Raw genomic sequence first — 19,836 nt, forward strand, 5'->3', positions numbered from 1 at the left:
CACCCTCTTGTGATGAATTTTATGTTTATTTATAACAGACAAAAATCATCGTTTCGTTTTTTTATTTTTTTTCAAATCATCTCTAAACATACCCATCATTCATTTATGCAGACGAGAATATTCTATTCTTCGTCAAATTTTCCAATGAACACAACACAACAAAAAAAACTTTTCCATTTTTATTGTCTAAAGAGATTTAAATTCTGTAATGGATTGACTCAAATCCCATTGTTCGAAATTTTAACTTACAAATCCTTTTGAAATCCCTCTTCTGGCAATTGTTTAGTTGTATTAATGCGAAACATGTAAATGCAGATTCCCTTAAACTCACACGTCCATCCATCCGTTAGGAATAGCTTATGCTTCAGCACTGGACCCGTTGGTGATACACCTATGGCATATTCGCAATTTCCAAATATTTTATCAGTTAATTGAATCAATTTACGAGTGGCAGGCACTCTATAAAAGTTTTTTTTATTTTACGCATTACCTTGAGGTGTCTTTGACGTGTTTGATGCAGCTGCGCGTGATGGACCGGGTTTTGGTACTTCTGGTACGGGAACGGCTTCAGGTTCATCAACTTCTTGATAGAACCATAACAGTTTACTTCTCATATTCGGTTGGAATAGAAGATTTATCTCATCCAACTTGAAATCGTTGTGATATTTTCGAAATTAGTCTTTGGCTTAGTTTTAGGCGTCCATTTTATTTTATTTTTTGAAACACAGCCTGTCAACATCGAGCAGTTTTCAGTAAAATGTTTCCACAGCAGTCAAGCGACATGTGTTATTAAAGGCTTTTTGGATGGGTGAGATCAATTAGTTTTGGAGCAAAATGAGTTTGGTACACTTTTGTTCAAAATTCAGATATTGTTAGAGTAAAGACGATTTGTGACAGATATTCGCCTGAAACGTTTCACCATTTCAGACACTTGTCACTACCTTTGAATGGGATGTCCATTGGGATGTCCTTGGACAACTAAGATTGCTTACGAATGTGTACGTCATGACGTCATTATAATCATTTTAATCTTTTTTGGGCTTTTAAGACTGTGTAGAGATATACAGAAAGCTCGGAAAGAAAATTCATTCTGCTTAGACAGGCCGTTTTTCAAAAAAAAAAAAAAAGAATTACAGTCGGAGGCAGTGAAATTTTAGCATAAATTTGCTTCAGCTGTTTCTCACCTGATCCACACACACAATCAAAACGGTTTATTCGGCTGAAGCTGCTACATGCACGCGCGTGCTAATAGAAACCGTATAAAGACGTATAAACAGTTTTGATTGTTTGTGTGGATCGGCTGAAAAACAGCTGAATCAAATTCATGTGAAATTCAATTGCCTCTGTCTATACTTAACATGTTAGTAAGCTTATTTAAAAAAAAACAGTTTTGCTAATCGTCACAACTACTTATTTACAATTCATCGATCCTAATGTTCAATAACTGATCTTGCATTTATTTGCTAATTTCGCTATACACACAAGTATCCCATATTAGTGTGATAAAACTTACCATATCTCCCTCAAATATGTGATCCATTATCTGATGCCTAGGCAGTCCAGTACCATCGATTAACATTTGAAAAGCGAACTCTAGCCTGGGGTCCATTTCACCCCTTCTGGCTTTGCGCTCACATTCTTCACGTCGCCTCTGTGCGTCCACATCATCATTATTTTCCATGATTTGGCAAAAAACAAATTTTTATTAAAAAATCAAAACGAAAAAAATTTTGTTTAGCAAAAGTAGCTCGATCAAAAAAACTACAAAAATGTCGACTTTAGCAGTGGGTTTTAGTACATTCAAAAATTGGATTGTACTAAAAGTGGACAATTTTCTTGATGATGCTTTTATTCCTGGAAATTATCAATTTTTTTTTTTTGGTTTTTGATTCTCCGTTAAGCGTAAGTTGTTTTCTATTCATTTTACATTATTATAACATCGAAAACTCAAGGGATCCTCAACTTTTGGGAAAACATTTTCTTAAATTTTACAAATTTTCACAAAATATTTTGAAGAGTCACATTCTGTGTTTATCGACCTCGACTTCGACTCGGACTAGCCGAATTAACACGAAAACTTTACTTCTTAAGTGTTTATCCTTTCTTGTATAGGGTCACCCCTATTGTCAATTTCCCTTGACTTGATGTCTTACATCGGTTGACGTCTGAGGCTTTGCACTCGGTTTAGAAAAAAAAAATGGAAATTCAAAATGAAAACATATTTTCTACAATCGCAAAATGAGTCTTATCGGTACGTGACGAAAACAATGACAACATGCTGTTTATTCTCAATAATAAATGGTTGATCGTATGGTGGGAAGCATATATAGATTTCCCATTAATGTCAAATCAATTAATTCAGATTTTTATTACGTCCTATGAACGTAGCAGCGTTCAAGTAAAAACAACAAACAAATCGATGGCTCACGACAACAACATTCATAATTTCCGCTTGATTGGTCACCAATAAATATTTATTTCATTTAATATTCGATTAAAATTTGAATTGAAATTTCTTTATCAAATTAGATGGAAGGCAGCTAATTGTGTTATCGGAATAGCGAGACTGAATAATATTTTATTGTTTAATGAAATTTACGACTTTGTGGAACTATTGGTAAAAAAAATGAATTTTCGAATTTTCTTTGTCCGAGCTGAACGTCTATTAGAGTTCATTCAAAACCAGCGTACCCTTAATTTTCGAAATTGGTATCCTCCTTCCATGTAAGTTATATGATATGACGAACTTTAGCTATGCAACATCGGAACATCTGATGACCCCGAACGCCTGATACTAGGTTACGTAGATTATGAATTATCAAGAAAGGATATTATGTGCTTTAGACATGTAAGCGTCATAACTGCCCTCCTTAGAAGTAGTTGTTTACGTTAATTTTCTGAATAACGAAGAGTATAATAGTGAAAGTATGTAGGCCCGAGTCGAAGGCTAGCAAGTACATAATTTACTATTATTACATGTGCTGCGGACCCATTCACGTCACAGTTGCGGTAAGTTTTTAGTTTTTCGTTCAAAATGTTGAGAGTGTAATCTACCGTGTACAACGCATAAAAACCTTGAAGAGGCGAATTTGTAAGAGAAAATACATGGAACTCTCTCACGAAATCGCCTCTCTGAGTTTTTTATACGTTGGACGGTCGAATGTTATGTTTACATCGTTGTTAGAGTTACACTCGAACGATGGCGAGTATAATTCTATGACATAGCTTGCTTATCGAATATTACTTAGACACAATGTAATTTTCGCACTGTTGACACCTGCGATAATTTTCATGTTCGCATGGCTTCGCAGGAAAATACATTATGTCCTTCCCTTCGGCTCGGGCTACAAAGCTTCCTCTCGGCAATATAACAATCTTCAAACAAGAACGTAATGTACTATTACTATATGTCCCATGTGAAAGTTGCCCATTATATAGCAATTTACCCTGTGCGAAAATGATCCATTACATGCGGACTATTTCCGGTTATTTTTTTTCCTACGTGGAATTCAACTTTCGAATGGGGTAGGTAGTCAACCAGAATACGTTGGATACTGCTACCTACTTCATTACTTCGGCGGACAACTTTGCAATACTTGCCAACTCCTCGTGTGTTTTTGTGCAACTGTTTTTCGACTAGACTACTCTACACTACTTGTTGAAAGGACACACTTATAAATAACCAGGGTAGCCTATTATTAATTTCCATTTAATTCGTTCCGATTCATTGACGTTAATCACAGAAAAATAAATTAAAAAACAAAGACCAATAGCACATTAAAGAATGATGATTGTAGCTACACACAGGCACGCGAAGGATACCCATATTTAATTTTAATTTTTATCTGTTATTTACTATAAAACTTGACGGAAGAACAAAAAAAAAACTTGAATTAGGTCTTCGTCGCGTCGCTATGTGTAGCTAGTCCTCAGGACTTCTGATTCCTAGATTTTTATATTTGGCAGATCTGAGGTGGAAAATTGGTTTGCCAACATTTCGTCAAAGAAGTTCTTGATAACCAACAGATTGAACCAAGGGGCTTACTACAATCCATTGACATTTCTTGAAGTCTTAAATGCAATGTGAAAAAAATTTGAGAGTAACTGTTTACTGACAGAGATTAAATTTCTTAAAATAGGACTGCGTTTAATTAACAAAAAAATCTATTAATTTAAACACTTCCGTTATCAAATACGCGACTCATAAAGCACGAACCGAATTAAATTTTAATTTTCTCTTATCAATTATGAGCCTTGACTATAAAAAGTGGGATTTTTTGCCGTCGACATAATATGTCGCCAAACATAACCGAGCATGTATGAGAGTATTGTATTTCCATTTGTTTGACTAAAATCTGAGACAGACCTAATGACAAAGTTGTGTTGTCTAATTTTTGTTGTTGTTTTGTTTTTGAAGATAAGACATAGTAGTATTTTACATGTAGTTTCCTAGAGTCGATAGTGGCTAATTACATCACTAGGGAGAACAAGAGAATTGGTTTCGAAGCTCACAGCGTGTTATATACATCACAAAAGTCTGGACAAAAAAAATTTGGAGGCTTATGCAATCAAAACAGGCCTTGCATTTTCTCGTAGAGATATGAGTCATGACTTCTTGGTGTGGCGAATAAAAACACACAACACATAAATCGCACACAAATTTGACGTTGAAAAAATGAGTGTTCGTGCTAGGAGCAGTGTTATGCTATTATTCGAAAAAAAAACTTGTTCCTTCAATACGGTATCATTCCATTGAGGATGGTTGGGAGTGAGAAAATACTTACTATAAACCCGAAAATACAAGAACAATTTTTGAGCAGGATCGACAACGTGTTGCTTCTCATCTGAATAACTGATTACAATGGACAATGCAGCATAATTGCCATAATTGTCGATCCGATCAACAAAAAATGTTTTGTGTGTTTTTGACCTTACTTAACTTTCCTACCAGTTACTGAAAACAGTTGTTAATCTAGAAAGGACTATAGTGTCAAGCTGTAGTTCTACGCAATGTAATATGTAATTTACGTAAATCTTTAAGGTGGCTCTCCGTTAACGTGACGTTTCTATTGTTGTGTTGACATTTTAATTGTTTTAATTCCAAATGTCAAGTAAATGGCTGGAAAACGGACGACTTTGATATGGAGAGTGGTGAATCACTCACATAACATAATCTACGTGACCCGCCCATAAAGTTTACAAACTTGATAGATGTAACATAATAACATAATATACCTTAATTCACCTCAAAGTTAGTGCCATAATTTTTGTCATCCGATAACGGTTTGCATTATACCTTCTCTCTTTGGTTATATTTTTTAATTGCTTTAAATGATTGAATGAATGAAAACTTTGTTAATACTTCATCGATAGACATAACAATTCATATTTGAAAACAACGACGTCAAACTTAGACCATAAACACACGAGCAATTTCGCATTGCTGAGATCGACAATAATGGTGCGTTTTCCATTGCAATCCGATTTGAAGTATTACGTTATACAATAAATTAGCAAAAAAATAATCGTCTTGAATTTAATTAACATTAATACTACTAAATGTTAATTGTTTACATAAACAAAATGTCATATGACGGTCAGAACACTCCTCAAATCGTAATCTTCTTTCTTTTTCATTTTTTTTGTATTCCATTTATTTTTACACTGTATTTTTTGCACTTTACGCGCTGATAGTAAATAAAATATCAGCACAAGTAAACAAAACGCAAATCAAGACTGTATTTATACAGGGATCTTGGTCAAAAATCATCATTCAGTTTCTCACAAATTATCCGTCAACATCCAGTTGAATTAAACAAACAAAAAATCCATACAAAATGCAAAAGCAATTGTTAAGAAGTTTAGCCAGATCTGGAAGGAGTGCACTTTTAGAACTTTTGTATAATGACAAACGGAATATATCGGTGGCAGTGTTACAAAATAAAAAAAGATATTTGCACGGTGGCCAACAGGCAATAACAAGAGGTTATAGTTTGGCGGTAGCCGCTCAGAAAACTAGTAATAGTGATGCCAGTAAGTGTTCATTTTTTTTTTCTTAATTGACTCAGACAAAAAATGGAAATGTTGACTCAATGCAAGTCCGACTCAACGTAATTCTACATAAACATTTTAATAGTGACGACTGGTCGTTAAAAACTTCAAAATATAAATAATTTTTTGTTAAAAAAAAGGAATATTCTGCTTATAGCTAACGCTGAATGATATCGCGCCATCTTTTGTAGGATATTGTAAATATACATAATTTAGTGTTAGTAATATTTATTGAAAAGTGAATGGTTTTCCGAGTTTAAGAGTCATCGATGCTTATCTCAAGTTGTAGACTACATTTGTGTGTCTCATATTTCATTTTCGATTATGTCTTTTCATCAGAGTCCTTTTTGAAAAATGAACGCCCGTAATAACGATTACGAATGTGTTAGCTTTAAATAAAAATTAGTTTTGGTTGTATTCGCTTGACCAGCTCTGAGAAAAGTCAGCAGTTTAACGAAATTTTCATAAAATACTCAGTTTTCAGTCAAACTGCTAGTGCTGCAACCAAATCTATTTTCTGTTCAAAGCTAACACATTCTTCGTCATTATTGCGTCATTATTTTTGAAAAGGATTCTGGTGGAAAGATATCATTAAAAGTAAACTAAAATCCAGTATTTAAAAAACGCCTAAATGTATGATTTTCAGCAAAGCATCGATGCCCCTTAAACCGAGGTTGAGTCGATTTTCTTGTACATCTGGCAATCATAGTAGTTATGTTGTAAACGCGTTTGTTTGCTCGCGACTATATGTAACTTAAAAGGTTATAGTACTTTATTGGTAGGCGAGACAAATTCGAGAATTACTTCGTATGTACATATTGTATATAACAAGTGAGCGTAGCGAACGCGTGTGTATACAATATGTACATAAGAAGTGATTCGAGAATTTTTCTCGCCTACCAATACAATGCTTTATCTTCCATGTGTGACTATTTCATACATTCAGCGTTTCTGTATATAAACTCGAAGCCATACAAACACAAACACTACTGAAATATTTGGTGTATCTAGTACACAAGCATCATGTGTGACAATCAAGCAAAATCATGGCAACATCGAGACGTAATCGTAAGTCTCGGTGGCCGAATCGGCTAGAGCGCGTCAATTTTATGCACATGATCGTGAGTTCTATTCTCACAACGAACATTTTTGTTTGTTTTTTTTTTTCAATCTTCTATCGTAGGTAGATTTTCAATCGAATGAATATCTGCTGTAAACCGAGACCTTAGCCTTTTTGTCATATTGATTTGCAATGACACATTTCTCGGCAGATATTTGTACAATTGAAAAACTAATAACGTTACAGAAATCCTGATATAAAACACTAAACAACGTAATTTTGAATAACGAGAATCCGTTTAGTCAAAATTTGATTATTTTTCGTTCTAAACATACACACGCGACATTTTGTCGTGCACTTTTTAAATTGATCGGACTACCTGCGACAGACTTACTAACACATCTATGCGAGCATCTATGTTCATTGCTTTTATGTTCTACATACATGTGGGGTTTCATGACAACAAAACTAAGTGGAATCATCAATCTCAGTGGCCGAATTGGCTAGAGCGTGAACTTTTTATGCCTGAGGTCGTGAGTTCTCTTCCCGCACCAAATATTTTTTTTTTTTTTATTCATTTTATTAAAATAAATTGCAAATAAACTATGCTCATCTCTTTATCGTAAGTTGATTTTCATTCGTACGAATTTCTGCTGAGCACTGAGACCCTACGCTTTTTTACACATTTTTACACCACATTTGCGATGGCATTCTCGGCAGATAAGTTCAATCGGAACACTAAATAATTTACAGAAATCTTGAGATAAAACAAAAAAAGAAGAAATTTTTGAATGAAGAGTATCCGTTTCATCAAAATTTGATTATTTTTCGCTCTAAACGAATTCCAACATGGCATTCACACATACACGCGACACATTTTGCAGTACATGTTGCTTATATACTTTATAAATTGAGTCGTACAATGCGGCATAAGACAATCATGAGGGTATGTATATCTGATATACCCGAAGACTCTGTGGTCAAATGGTTAGCGTAGTTTGTTCATAAGTCGGAGGTTCCGTGTTCGAATCTCCGTCGGGTCACTGGTTTTTTTCTTCAAAATAAAAAAAACGGAAATAAAATTTACCCTAGAAGAGTAATAATAGAATTATATCCCTAGAAACCCAGAATTAACGTATGTCTTAGAGTTTATATACAGAAACGAGTAATGTATGAAATAGTCACACATGGAAGATAAAGTACCTTACTCATATAAAATGACAATAAAACTACTACTACTACTACTTTGTTCGTTTGTATATTTTTTTAACACAGCCAAGTACATGCTTCTCATCTCACTAGGTGAATTGTTCGAACTTTTCATCTCAAGAGGTGAAATTTTAAACAAATCAGGCAGCTTGGTATCAAAAATGGTGTTGAGGAATTTCACGCCGCGTCATTCACAATAACCCCCAAATTGACATTTTCCTTATACAAAATGTGTCATTTTGTCAATTATTGTGAATAACTTGGCGCGAAATTCCTAGCAGCCATCAAAAATCCGATTGAAGTGCGAAGTGGATCTAGTATTTTACTAATTTTTTTTTTAAATCTAATTTTCAACTTTTACGTATTGTTATGTGACACTGGCCTGCTTTGACATTGACATAACTTAACTATATCTTTGATCCGAGGATCCTGTTTTTTTTTTTTTTTTTTGGAAAACATTTTTCCACATTTTCTTTGATTTTACATAAAAAAAGTTAGGGAAAATGTAGGAAAATATTGAGTAAATGTGGAAAACTTTAGGAAAATATTGGAAAATGTTTTCCTTGAAATATTTCTGGGATATTTTTGCCAATTTCTTGAATTTCCGAGATTTACGGATATTTTTCGTGGATTTTCCTAGATTTTACCACACATTCCATAATTTAACACCAAAAATAATTTTGCGCAAAAGTAAAATGTTGAAAAATCCTGGAAAATGTTTTACTTAAAATAGTTGCTGAAATGAATGATGTTCAATTGATTGTTAAGTAAGATCAAGAATTTTCGACACATTTTTATAGACTTTATAGAAATTTTGTGATAATCCTGCATATTATATCTCAAGATCACAGCAGTTTGTCAACTGTTAATTTGCAAAAACTATTTTTTTAGGTATTACCGGAGAGTTTATAAAGATTGTCAGCTCGGATCTATACGAGCCATTACTGATAAATCATATTTGGCTACGTGACCATTGTCCTTGTCCTCAATGTCACAACAAAGTTGCCAATCAACGAATGTACAATGTGTTCGATTCAAATATGTCGGAAATTAAGCCGAAAAACGTTGCAGCCAATGGATCCGAATTGAGCATAATATGTAAGCCAATTGATGATCTGTCTTCTCGAACGGAATGTGCTAAACTGTACTCTAATTTACAGGGAACGACGATCATCGTTCCGATTACAACATTCTGAGCCTTGAAGCTAATCAACAGAAATTTTATGTTGAAAATTACGTCAGAGCTCAGAAAGCTAGTAGATTTCTGTGGAGCAGAGAGGATGTAGACACAATGCCGTACGCTCGTGTTCCATATTTGGATTATCTGAATGATGATAAGGTGAAGCACCAAATGATTGAAAGTATTACGAAATTCGGCTTTGGCGTGATTAAAGACGTGCCGGTTTCAATGAGTGCCACGGAAACGGGTGTGAAGCGCCTGTTTTGGTTGCAGAAAACCTTTTATGGTGACGGAATGTGGAGCTTAAATAACTTCGAGAAAGGAGTTTCATCGGATATTGCGTATGGCAACTTGCATATTGCAGGTGAGAAAGTCATTAGATTTTTGAGTCGAGACATTTCTTAGTACGAGCTTTAGATAGCTTTAAGCTTCTTTTATGTTACACTTTTCCAATGGAAGACAAAATAAGCTCAAAGCTTTCGCAAGCTCTGCAAAGCAAACAAACGATGCTACACTTTGTTTTGGATAAAAACGGCAGAGACACCGCAGCCCATCTATACGTGTCCTACATCTCACTGCTTTTTCTTACAGCGCACACTGATAATTCCAGTCAAAGTGAGCCGTCTGGCTTGATTTGCTTCCATAATACCATCCACACCGGCACAGGTGGCGAAAGCTTATTAATGGATGGTTTCAATATAGTCGAAAATTTGAGAAAAAATCATCCAGACACACTGGCACGACTGTCATCCGTGAACATGAAGCAACAATACGTAAAGGATGGTCAAATGCATTTTCACACTGCACCAATTATCGGATTGGATCCCATCTCCGGCCTACCGGAAATTATAAGGTTTGCCTTTCCCTCGAATCGATTCAAAGATTTTCGAATCTAATTTTCCGATTTACTTGAGTAGATTCAATCTGTACGACCGTTCGGCCATGGCTGCCCTACCACAATCCGAAATGGGCCAATACTACAAGGACATGGAGATCCTCATTGCGGAAATAAAATCACCGAAGAACGAATGGTGGTTCAAGATGAAACCTGGCGAATTGTTCATTTTCGATAATTGGCGTATGTTCCACGGTCGAACCAGTTTTACTGGTGATCGCGAAATGACGGGTTGTTTCATTGATCGGTCCGAGTATTTGAATGTGGCTCGTAATCACAATGTTATGGTTTAGCTAAATGTATAAGTAGGTAAGCGAAGAGCACTTAATCTGTAATGTGTTACTTGAAAAATATGTAAGCAATAAAATACGTAAGATAGAGAGAGAGAGAGAGAGAGAAGGATAGCAGGAGAGAGAGAGCATTGTGGCGGTAATGGTGTGTCACACCACCGTTCACCAAAAAACAGTTATCATTAAAATAATGCTAATTACATGCGGCGACGCAATAAAAATGTTTAAACTCAAATTATAATGTTACTCACGCAAAAAATTGCGGATTTCGGAACTCTCAACACCCCATTACGTACGCAAAGACGTGTGGAGAAAATATAGAAAAAGAAGTCAAGTCTATTTAGGTTAATAAGTTTGCGCACAGAAAACTAGGCAAATCGTACAAGAAAGACTGGCACGTCGTTTCGACGGATAGAGGGAATATGTCGAATGACAGCTGGTTTTTTGAGAGAGAATTCAATACATTTTCTCAACCAAATTCAAAATTATTCGACAAAAAAATTTAAAATTTAATGATGTAAAATCATTGTTCCAAATAACTGTAAGCCCGAACTTTGACAACACGAACGAACGACGACGATTTCATCCACAGAGATGAACATATAACGTAAACGTCAACAAATTTCTTTGTAAATTTTTCGTTAAAATTTCCGTCAACCTGAAAGTCGAGGTTAAGTTCAATGAAAGTCTAGAACAGGTATGGTCGATCGGCGAATTCGTCTTAAACGCACTCACATTTTATGTCAAAATAATATGAAAATGAGTGCGTTTAAGTACGAAAATCCTCCGGGAGGACAATAGACCATACCTGCTTTACACTTTCATTGGTTAAGTTGGCTTCTGTGGGTGAAATTTGACATTTCGAAATGACCTTGGAACAAACCTATTCTTTCTATCCGTCGAGTCGTCATTATTAGCATCTGTCTGAAGAAAAGATGGAATTTATACTGGCCGTACCGTAATTTGAGAGGACAAATTTTATGTGCGCGTGACTCTCTTTACTTTTAAATCTCAAAGAATCAATGACCGGAAAGGTCAGAAAAATTGCGACTTCTGCGTTGTTTTGTTACGTAGTAAATCTATGAACGACTCTCGCCTTTGTAGTTGAGACGAGATTATTTATTTCTTCATTCTGGCACAAAATGCTGCGGACGTTAGGGTATTTGCGTCAGAAATTGTAAAAAAAACGTCACTAAAATTCATGAAACATCAGCACCATCTTTTAGTAAGAAAAACGCTTAAAAAACGACAGTTTATTTTGTTGTCTTGCGGCCAGAACATGCGTCTTTACTGTCGAGATACAACCTCCCCACATTCCTTAACAAAAAATGTTTCAGCAAGACAGTATTGTACTTTGTTGGATAAACAAGTCGATAATAGTTCATTCGAGTTCATTCAATAGGTGAATGCCAATTTATATTAAGGATTAAATTATAACCGGTCTTGACGATTAGTCACCTAATTGCACTTTGAAAATTTTTATTTGCTTTTCATCGTTCGCCCCTCACATTACGTAATATAATTGTAATGCCACCGCATTCAATTCAAACTACCTGCATAAGATCACCCTCGGACAATTCTTCTTCCGATTCTTCCGATCTTGAATCGGTCCGACGAACAGCAGCTTGCACAAACATCTTAAAAAATTTTATGAATTCACAGAAATTGAAATTTTTGATTGGAAATTGTTTTAGAATAATTTGTAACTTTTCAATCCTTTACTCTCGATAATATGTGCGGTGACTATTGATTAAACATATCGTTTCTTATATGGTTGATATGCCGACAGTTAATGGAAACTGCCATCTTTTTCAAACAATATTGCATAGACGGCATGTCATTGAAACGTGGTATTTGAATAGGAATATGTTCAAGAATTTTTTAATTGTATTGTGTAATAGTGGGGTATTAGCTTGAGCTGCAAACTGCAGAATTAAGAAGGAAAACAACACCATGAATGTGAAGTAAATCTGATTATAATCAGGTAAGTCATAAATCTGAGAGCCTATTCTTTTAATGGGTCGGGCATATCAAATATGTATGACATACACTGTGTGTATGTGCATTTTGGTGTTCCACCACCCACATTAAGCAATATAGGTCATTTCATTTGTTAGCATTGGCAATGTAGGTGTTAATAATATTAAAGTAATATTTTCCCAATGACTATGTGTTTGAGGCGTGGGAGGCATTCAAAAATGTTTATTGCAGATTTGGATAGAGGACCTTCTGAAACGTGAAGAAATCACTTTTCTTATTTTTCTTTAAAAACTCCGAAATATCAGGGAATGAATTTCTAAGCTCTTCCCAACTCGATAATTAATACAGTCGGGCAAGAGCAGTAAAAGAGTTTAATTAGGAGACCAAACTTGCCAAGGAGAATGGTTTTCTGGGTCTTCATTCTGATGACGTACATCTGGAAATAGGATTGGAAGTGACATAAATTGTTAGGGTTTTATTCTAAGAAGACTTCCGACTGTTTCTTTCGGTCCTTTCTGAACCTTGCGCATTATTGAAGTGACAGTTTTTTTTTCAATCAAGGGAATAACTGGTCTACTTTATTGAGTCTACAAACTTTATTTTTCCTATCAGCCCAAGAATGAATTGAGATTTTCTGTAACAAGTATTCCGTGGAACGCGATTCGTCAGTAGATACTCTTATCAACGATCCTAAGTAGTAAAATGGTTCCTACTCAGTAGTTGACTCAATTAATACTTCTACTCGTGTGTAGGTTATAATAGATCATTGTCAATGTCGTTTGACATGTCAAATGAGCTGTCATTTTCACAAAGCTAACCACAATGTTACAAAAATTTATATGGACCTGTCATTGTTTGAGGTTAGCTTTGTGAAAGTTGACAACTCATTTGACACTATTTTGAGAGAAGAAATCGTTATTTTACACTGATCTATTACATGAGAGAAATAGGCGGACATATAACTTACATCATTTTTCTTTAAATGTAGGACTTTAAAATGTGATAGAAAAATGTGAGCCAACTCCGAGGCGATCACTTACTTTTGAGGATCTATTAAATATTTGAAGAATCAAATAATTAAACAATTAAAAAAGTAAAAAGTGACTAAACACATTGAAATTAATTGCGGATTGCCAACTTTCGGCACCCTAAACTTTACTTAAATAGTCGGGGAATGCCTCCAAATAAATTTCTTAAAATCCTAAACTGAATTCTAGATTTTTAGAAATTTATTTGGAGGCATTCCACGACTATTTAAATAAAGTCCAGGGTGCCGAAAGTTGACAAGCCGCAATTATTTTTAATGTGAAGGCCCGTCATTGGGAAATGACAGGACAGTTTCCCGAAAATGTATGGAAAATTTTATCACAAAAATTCACCGAAAAGATTCAAAGAAACTCACCCATGATGCTTTCCATTGTATTCGTGCACCGTCTCTTTAGGTCCCCAAGGCATATTTAAACACTAAAACACTTTTTACTCGATGCAAAAACAAAATTTTGGTTTTTGTTTTGTCGCGACAAAAACACAGAAAATATTTCGACACAACTGTGACACTCCGCTATTATAAGGACTAGAATGAATGTTTGCTGTGTTCACTTCGGCGGTAAAATATTTTCATTCACTATGCCCGAATACAATGGAAAGCATAAGAGGTGAGTTTCTTTGAATTTTTTCGGTGAATTTTTGTGACAAAATTTTACATACATTTTCGGGAAACTGTCCTATCATTTCCCAATGACGGGCCTTAAGTCCTTGTGTATACTTTCAAAACAACTGGATATCGTTTTAGACGCATTATCGACCTGTTACGTAGAAATTTCAACAGCAAAAATTTGACTCGAAAATTTTTTAGAAGACGAATTTTACCGAAAGAGATTTTGCTACACCAACAAGATAAAATAGGAACTTTCGATTCGAAAGTTTTGAACCTCTTCGACTTAAGCACTGCACTGCTGCACAGTGTGCACTACGTTTCTTGTAGTAAAGTAGTTGAATTGTTTTCGTTGTATGAGTCAAAACGCACAAAACAACAATCCTATACGGTAGCTCTTATCACTAAAGCCTTCAAGTTTGACACATGTCAACTCAGTATTCATGCTAGTAGCTGTGCTATGACTTAAGACATTAGATTAGATTTAGTCATAATAGAGCCTAGACTTAGGCATATGTTTACATTTGAACATTAAGCGGTGAAAGGATACATTTCACACTCTTTCTACTAGTCATTACTAATCACTACTTTTCCAGCGCAGCGTGAGCATTTTTTCTGCACAGCGCGAGCTGCGCAAACGTCTTAATAAAAGACATATTCATGTGTGGCTGTGATGCTAACAAAAAACGTTTTTGCTCTACACAGAAACTATCGATAAGCGTATATTCACCTCCGATTCAAATACATAGACATCCAGGAAAAACATTAAATTAGCTCTAAGAACATTTATTTCGATTAAACTCTTTCAAGTTTAAGAACGTTCTGACCTTACACTTCATAAACATTTTTGTCTGCTGACTGATACGAGATACAGTTCAAACAGCAGACATTAATACTATGTGGAGGTTACTTATATTTTGAATGTTTTTAAATAAAAATCGTTATAATTAAGAGAGAGAATGCGTAGCGTAATATTGCGTAAATGTCGCATATGTTTATGGTGCCCATTTACACCTCTCTGAAGTTTAAGTCAGAGCTACTTGAAAAAGTGCAACAAACTCATGAAATTGTCTCTTACGAAAAGCCAGTGAATGTGAAATTAGTGTGTCTTGTGATTATAAATAGCAGAACTCAACTATTTAATTGTCCAACAAAGTCCTCTGTATTTTCGAATCTCTCTTAAATTTCCCTTTATACGATTTCCCATTAAAATTGCTTGAGAGCAGTGTTGAAAGCACCGTCGGAAGTTAAAGTTTATACATAAAACCATTTGAATTCAAAATTAGGTGCAGTTGGCACAATATATATATATATTTAGATATATATATAGATGTATACATCTGGTGCACAAGTATAGGCAAAATAAAGCCAATCATTTCCCTCTTGACAGCGACTTTTGAATTAATAAAATTACCAAGATATTTCTTTTCTCTCACTTTCAATTGAATGTATCGATTGAGTATTTTTCCTAGATTGTGTGGATTCAGTCTTATTCTTTTATGGAAATCTTACTCAGGACAGTGGGGATGTCTTATAAAGGCTTACGATTTGAGCACTGAATGATTCATAGTTCCAACAGATCAATCTTTCGACATTAAAAGACATTTTTAGTAGCTTTCGAATGAAATTCAAATTCAACGAAATTTGTTACTGCAATTGAACTTAAAGCAGAATTTTATAAAGGACCATAAACGTCCACAGGGAAGTCGAAGCACAACAAGATGGGGCACGTTTGAAAGCTACTAATATCACCTTTCGATTGATGTTAAAATTCATACGATAAAATTCATGGACGGTCTAATAAATGTGGAAAAGTTTTGTATTTTCGAAATATTTTTTTTACATTGGGCCAGTGCCGTGACGTGATAGATATAGAACCTCTTTGTACTCCATCTTATACTACCATCTACTCTTCACCCGACAAAAAAATTACGCAAAACGGTTGATTTTCCTCTGAGATTTTACTCACGCCGAACTTTTGGGGCTTTTTTAAAACACAACACTTTCAATAATTTTTAAAGGTACATCGAGCGATATATCTCCGGTTAAATTTAATAAATTAAATTCGCCGGTTAAATTTGTTAAGTGAGCTCGGCTGAACACTTGTCCTGGTCCCCTTTCATACACAGAAAAAGGTTCGAATTTGAATTGCCTCCTGGCAATTTTAAGAAAATATTTAAATAAATTGGACAACGTGAAACAACGTGTCTGAGTATGCTTCAGCTGCTTTACCAGCTGGTCCATTCATACAATCACATACGTATGCTTGCTCATATGTGATTTGACATTACAAAAAATTCACCACGACATCAGGGGCAACGAAAGCCTAATTTTGATTTTCTAAAATTCACCGGGTTGTTATCAAATGTGGTGTGGTTTTAAGACGTATAACCAGTGATTTTGTATGAGCGGACCAAATGGCAAACTGCATTGTATCATTTTTTGTCACTTTTTTGAACTCGCATTATGCAAATGTTACATCTCTGTCTACCACACATTCAACTTTCTCTTTTTACGAACTATCCCTAAGATTCGAAATTGATAGTTACATCTTTTTCTCTAAATTACTTGATTTTGAAGTTTTGTCGTTTACCTGGGCCAAATCTTTCTCGGACAGAATTTCTTCTTCCGGTTCCGTAACTTCGGACACAGATTTATCCATTTTGTGAACAAAAGGAATTTACACGGTTTTTTTAGTGATTTTTTAAACAGAACTTTTCATTTAAACAATCCAGTCCAGATTAACTATTTTTCTTTTTTAATATTTTTTTTTCCCGATGCCCTCTGAAACAGTATCGATCAAACATTTTTTTATTTCGTTTTATTTCGTATATTTAAATTAAGTTTCTTTTTTTTTTCATTTGTTTTGCCAACCAATAAACTAATTACCTATTTTTATTGTTGTATCGCATAACCATTATAGGTCTGTCTAGTATATATTTTCGTTATCCTGTTTCAGTTCCACATGATCAACAGGTTGCATGTTACAATGTTATAAATAATAAATCGGAAAAATGTTTTTATTGCCACTCCGGGACGTAATATTGACATTGCTGAATGCTTTTTTGATTGTTTGTTTGTTGAACTAGCTTATGAAAAATTTCTGACTCGCCCGGTTTATACATCGAGCAAAAATATAAATTTTACAGAAATTGGCATTTTCTGTCAATATTTTCGCTCGTATAAATCAGACTTAAATAAAAAGCTTCAATCAGCCAGAATTTATTCCTCCGATACTAAAAATTAAAAAAAAAAAAAATTTAACGTGAAGCAATTACAGATTCTCTTGAAAAACAGCCCACTGAAATCGGGCCTATTTTTTAGGAAATCATTTTTATATGCCTAGAAGATGACGAGGGAGATGGTCGACCATGGTATCATTGGATAGCTGAGCTCATCTAGTTACGTGCCAACATGGGTTTCATGGGTTGTCGATGTCATCTACAGTGAGCAACATCACTTTGAAAAATGACAATTTCAGACTAAAATGGGTGAACTTTGGAGAGTGTTGTAGCTCTTCTAAAACGTTATTTCGACACAAATAAAACGCCTTCCCATGTACTGTGTGTCAAAGAATCCCTCTTACTCTATTCGTTCGACTACGAAGACATTAGGGGTAAACCATTACGGCTCGTAAAATTAGTTAGTATGACGATTTAGTTAACTTTTGACATAAAATATATGGGAAAAATGTCAAAATTTCACGAAATCGCCATACTTACGAACTCTGCGAACCATTTGGTTTACCCCTATAATATCCAATGGAGTTTTAAAATAAAGTTTAGAACTTTATGGTCAGTTGAATACAACCTGTCTCGAGTTCATACGTCAAAATCAAAATAATTGCACACTTTGAATTGAACCTACTCTGATTTGCATTCATGAACGTTTGACAACTGATCCCTAGATCAGTAGTTCAAACGAACTGGTCTGCGATCTCCTTGAACCACTCTATAGACAGGCTCATATTTACGGGGGGCGTCGAGTTTTAAGTCACAACACACAAAAAATGGTTAGTAGATTACGTTTTACGATCAGTTTCAATGCTGAACCGATTTCAAGAACTATTTTTTAAGTTAAGAATGTTCATTATTTTGAATACATATGTATGGTACGACACTTGGTCGTTAAATAACTTTTTTTCTATAATCCGGCAACAGTTTTCCATCAAATGTTGATTGAAATCGAACATGAACGTAAATTTTACTATTATGTGGGAAGTGTTAAAATGTTGGATTAATTCATTTGTATTTTTACGCTTCATATGTTTTCAACTATTTGTTGCTTTTTATATGAAAGCGGGTTCGACAGGGTGCCGTTCAGTCGATAGCGTGCAAATGTGACACTGAAAATGCGATTTAAAAAGTTTAAGTGAAATGGTTGTGACTAACCTCGTAGTCCATAATGTATGCCTAGTGCAAACGTACACTTACCCTAGCGACTCATTTCGACGCGAAGCAGCCCTAATTCAAAATTTTCAATTGTTATACTGTCAAACTAGACTGGATAACAAAGGAAAAATTTGAATTAGGTCTCCTTTGTATCGCTATGTGTAGCAACAGTTAATACCACCATGCTGCATGACTTAAATTGTGTTTAATTTTTGTTAATCTAGTGATTATGTGAAATTCAATTTAATTCACGGAACATCAAGTGGCATCAACTAAATTTTGAGTTGATATTTTCAGAATCAACCAGCAACCTCAAACAGCCCATCATCATTGTATTAAATTGTCCCTAATTTTCTTTTGAATAATTTCCCCTTCAATTCATTATTATCGTTTCGCGCGCAACACGCAAAGATAAAATTACTACTGCGACATCTAACGGACGATAGTAGAAGTTTTAGCAGAGAAATTTGTGTGCTAAATTTAATTTTGAATCAATTTTTCGCTTATTTTATCTTTCTTTTTCAAGCAGCCAGCCATCTACCGTAAATGATGTGTGCACCTGATAATTTTCGAAACAAAGCCACAGATGTGACTGACATAGATGTGTACCTGTCACTCAGTTTCATAAAAGGTTTTGTAAACAATTTATAACATTTTGTTTTGGTTTATGTTCCTAACACTCTTCCCTGTCGTAGAATGATGACGTTTTACTAATTGAAGGTATGTAACATGAACAGTGACAAAAAGGAAAACTTACGTTGCCTCAATCGAGAAAAATGTTGCATTCAATTGCATTTTTAAGGCACATACAATGTGTATTGTGACACTTGGTCTGCGGTCTATTGTGTCAATGACACATATAGGGGCCTTAAAATGCATTTATCACTCGGTTCTATAATTAACTATTGGTGTAGCCATCACACTAACAAATAGCAGCGACTGATTGATTATTATAGGTAACCCTTGTCACTTCGTTTCCCGTACATTATTATTTCATTAATTAACCGACAATCATCCACCCACTTCATCATTACAATATTTCGCCGAATTTTTGTTTAAGAATTCATTAACCAAAGTGATAAAATTCGCAAAGAAAATCAAGTGAAAAATCGTCGTAATTATGATT

General features: G+C 34.7%; 2 protein-coding genes across 2 annotated transcripts in view; one reads left to right on the forward strand and one right to left on the reverse strand.

The window, feature by feature from the left end:
• The window catches only part of LOC119084094 (dynein heavy chain 5, axonemal), a 73,687-nt gene extending 71,837 nt beyond the window's left edge, over positions 1-1,850 (reverse strand). The window contains exons 1-3 of the mRNA XM_037193933.1: positions 1,514-1,850; positions 491-647; positions 250-391 (exon numbers count right to left, since the gene is read on the reverse strand). Coding sequence (XP_037049828.1) covers positions 250-391; positions 491-647; positions 1,514-1,681 — 467 coding nt within the window. The 5' untranslated portion in view covers positions 1,682-1,850. The remainder of the gene's footprint in view (positions 1-249; positions 392-490; positions 648-1,513) is intronic.
• A 3,823-nt stretch (positions 1,851-5,673) lies between these two features.
• Positions 5,674-10,906, forward strand: LOC119084099 (trimethyllysine dioxygenase, mitochondrial-like). The gene is made up of 5 exons (XM_037193950.1): positions 5,674-6,033; positions 9,212-9,418; positions 9,481-9,864; positions 10,092-10,353; positions 10,418-10,906. Exons 1-5 carry the CDS (start codon positions 5,838-5,840, stop codon positions 10,686-10,688), a joined length of 1,320 nt encoding a protein of 439 aa, XP_037049845.1. The 5' UTR covers positions 5,674-5,837; the 3' UTR covers positions 10,689-10,906.
• The last annotated feature ends 8,930 nt before the right edge of the window (positions 10,907-19,836 follow it).

The sequence above is a fragment of the Bradysia coprophila genome, unplaced genomic scaffold (assembly GCF_014529535.1).
Source record: "Bradysia coprophila strain Holo2 unplaced genomic scaffold, BU_Bcop_v1 contig_732, whole genome shotgun sequence".
Lineage (NCBI taxonomy): Eukaryota > Metazoa > Arthropoda > Insecta > Diptera > Sciaridae > Bradysia > Bradysia coprophila.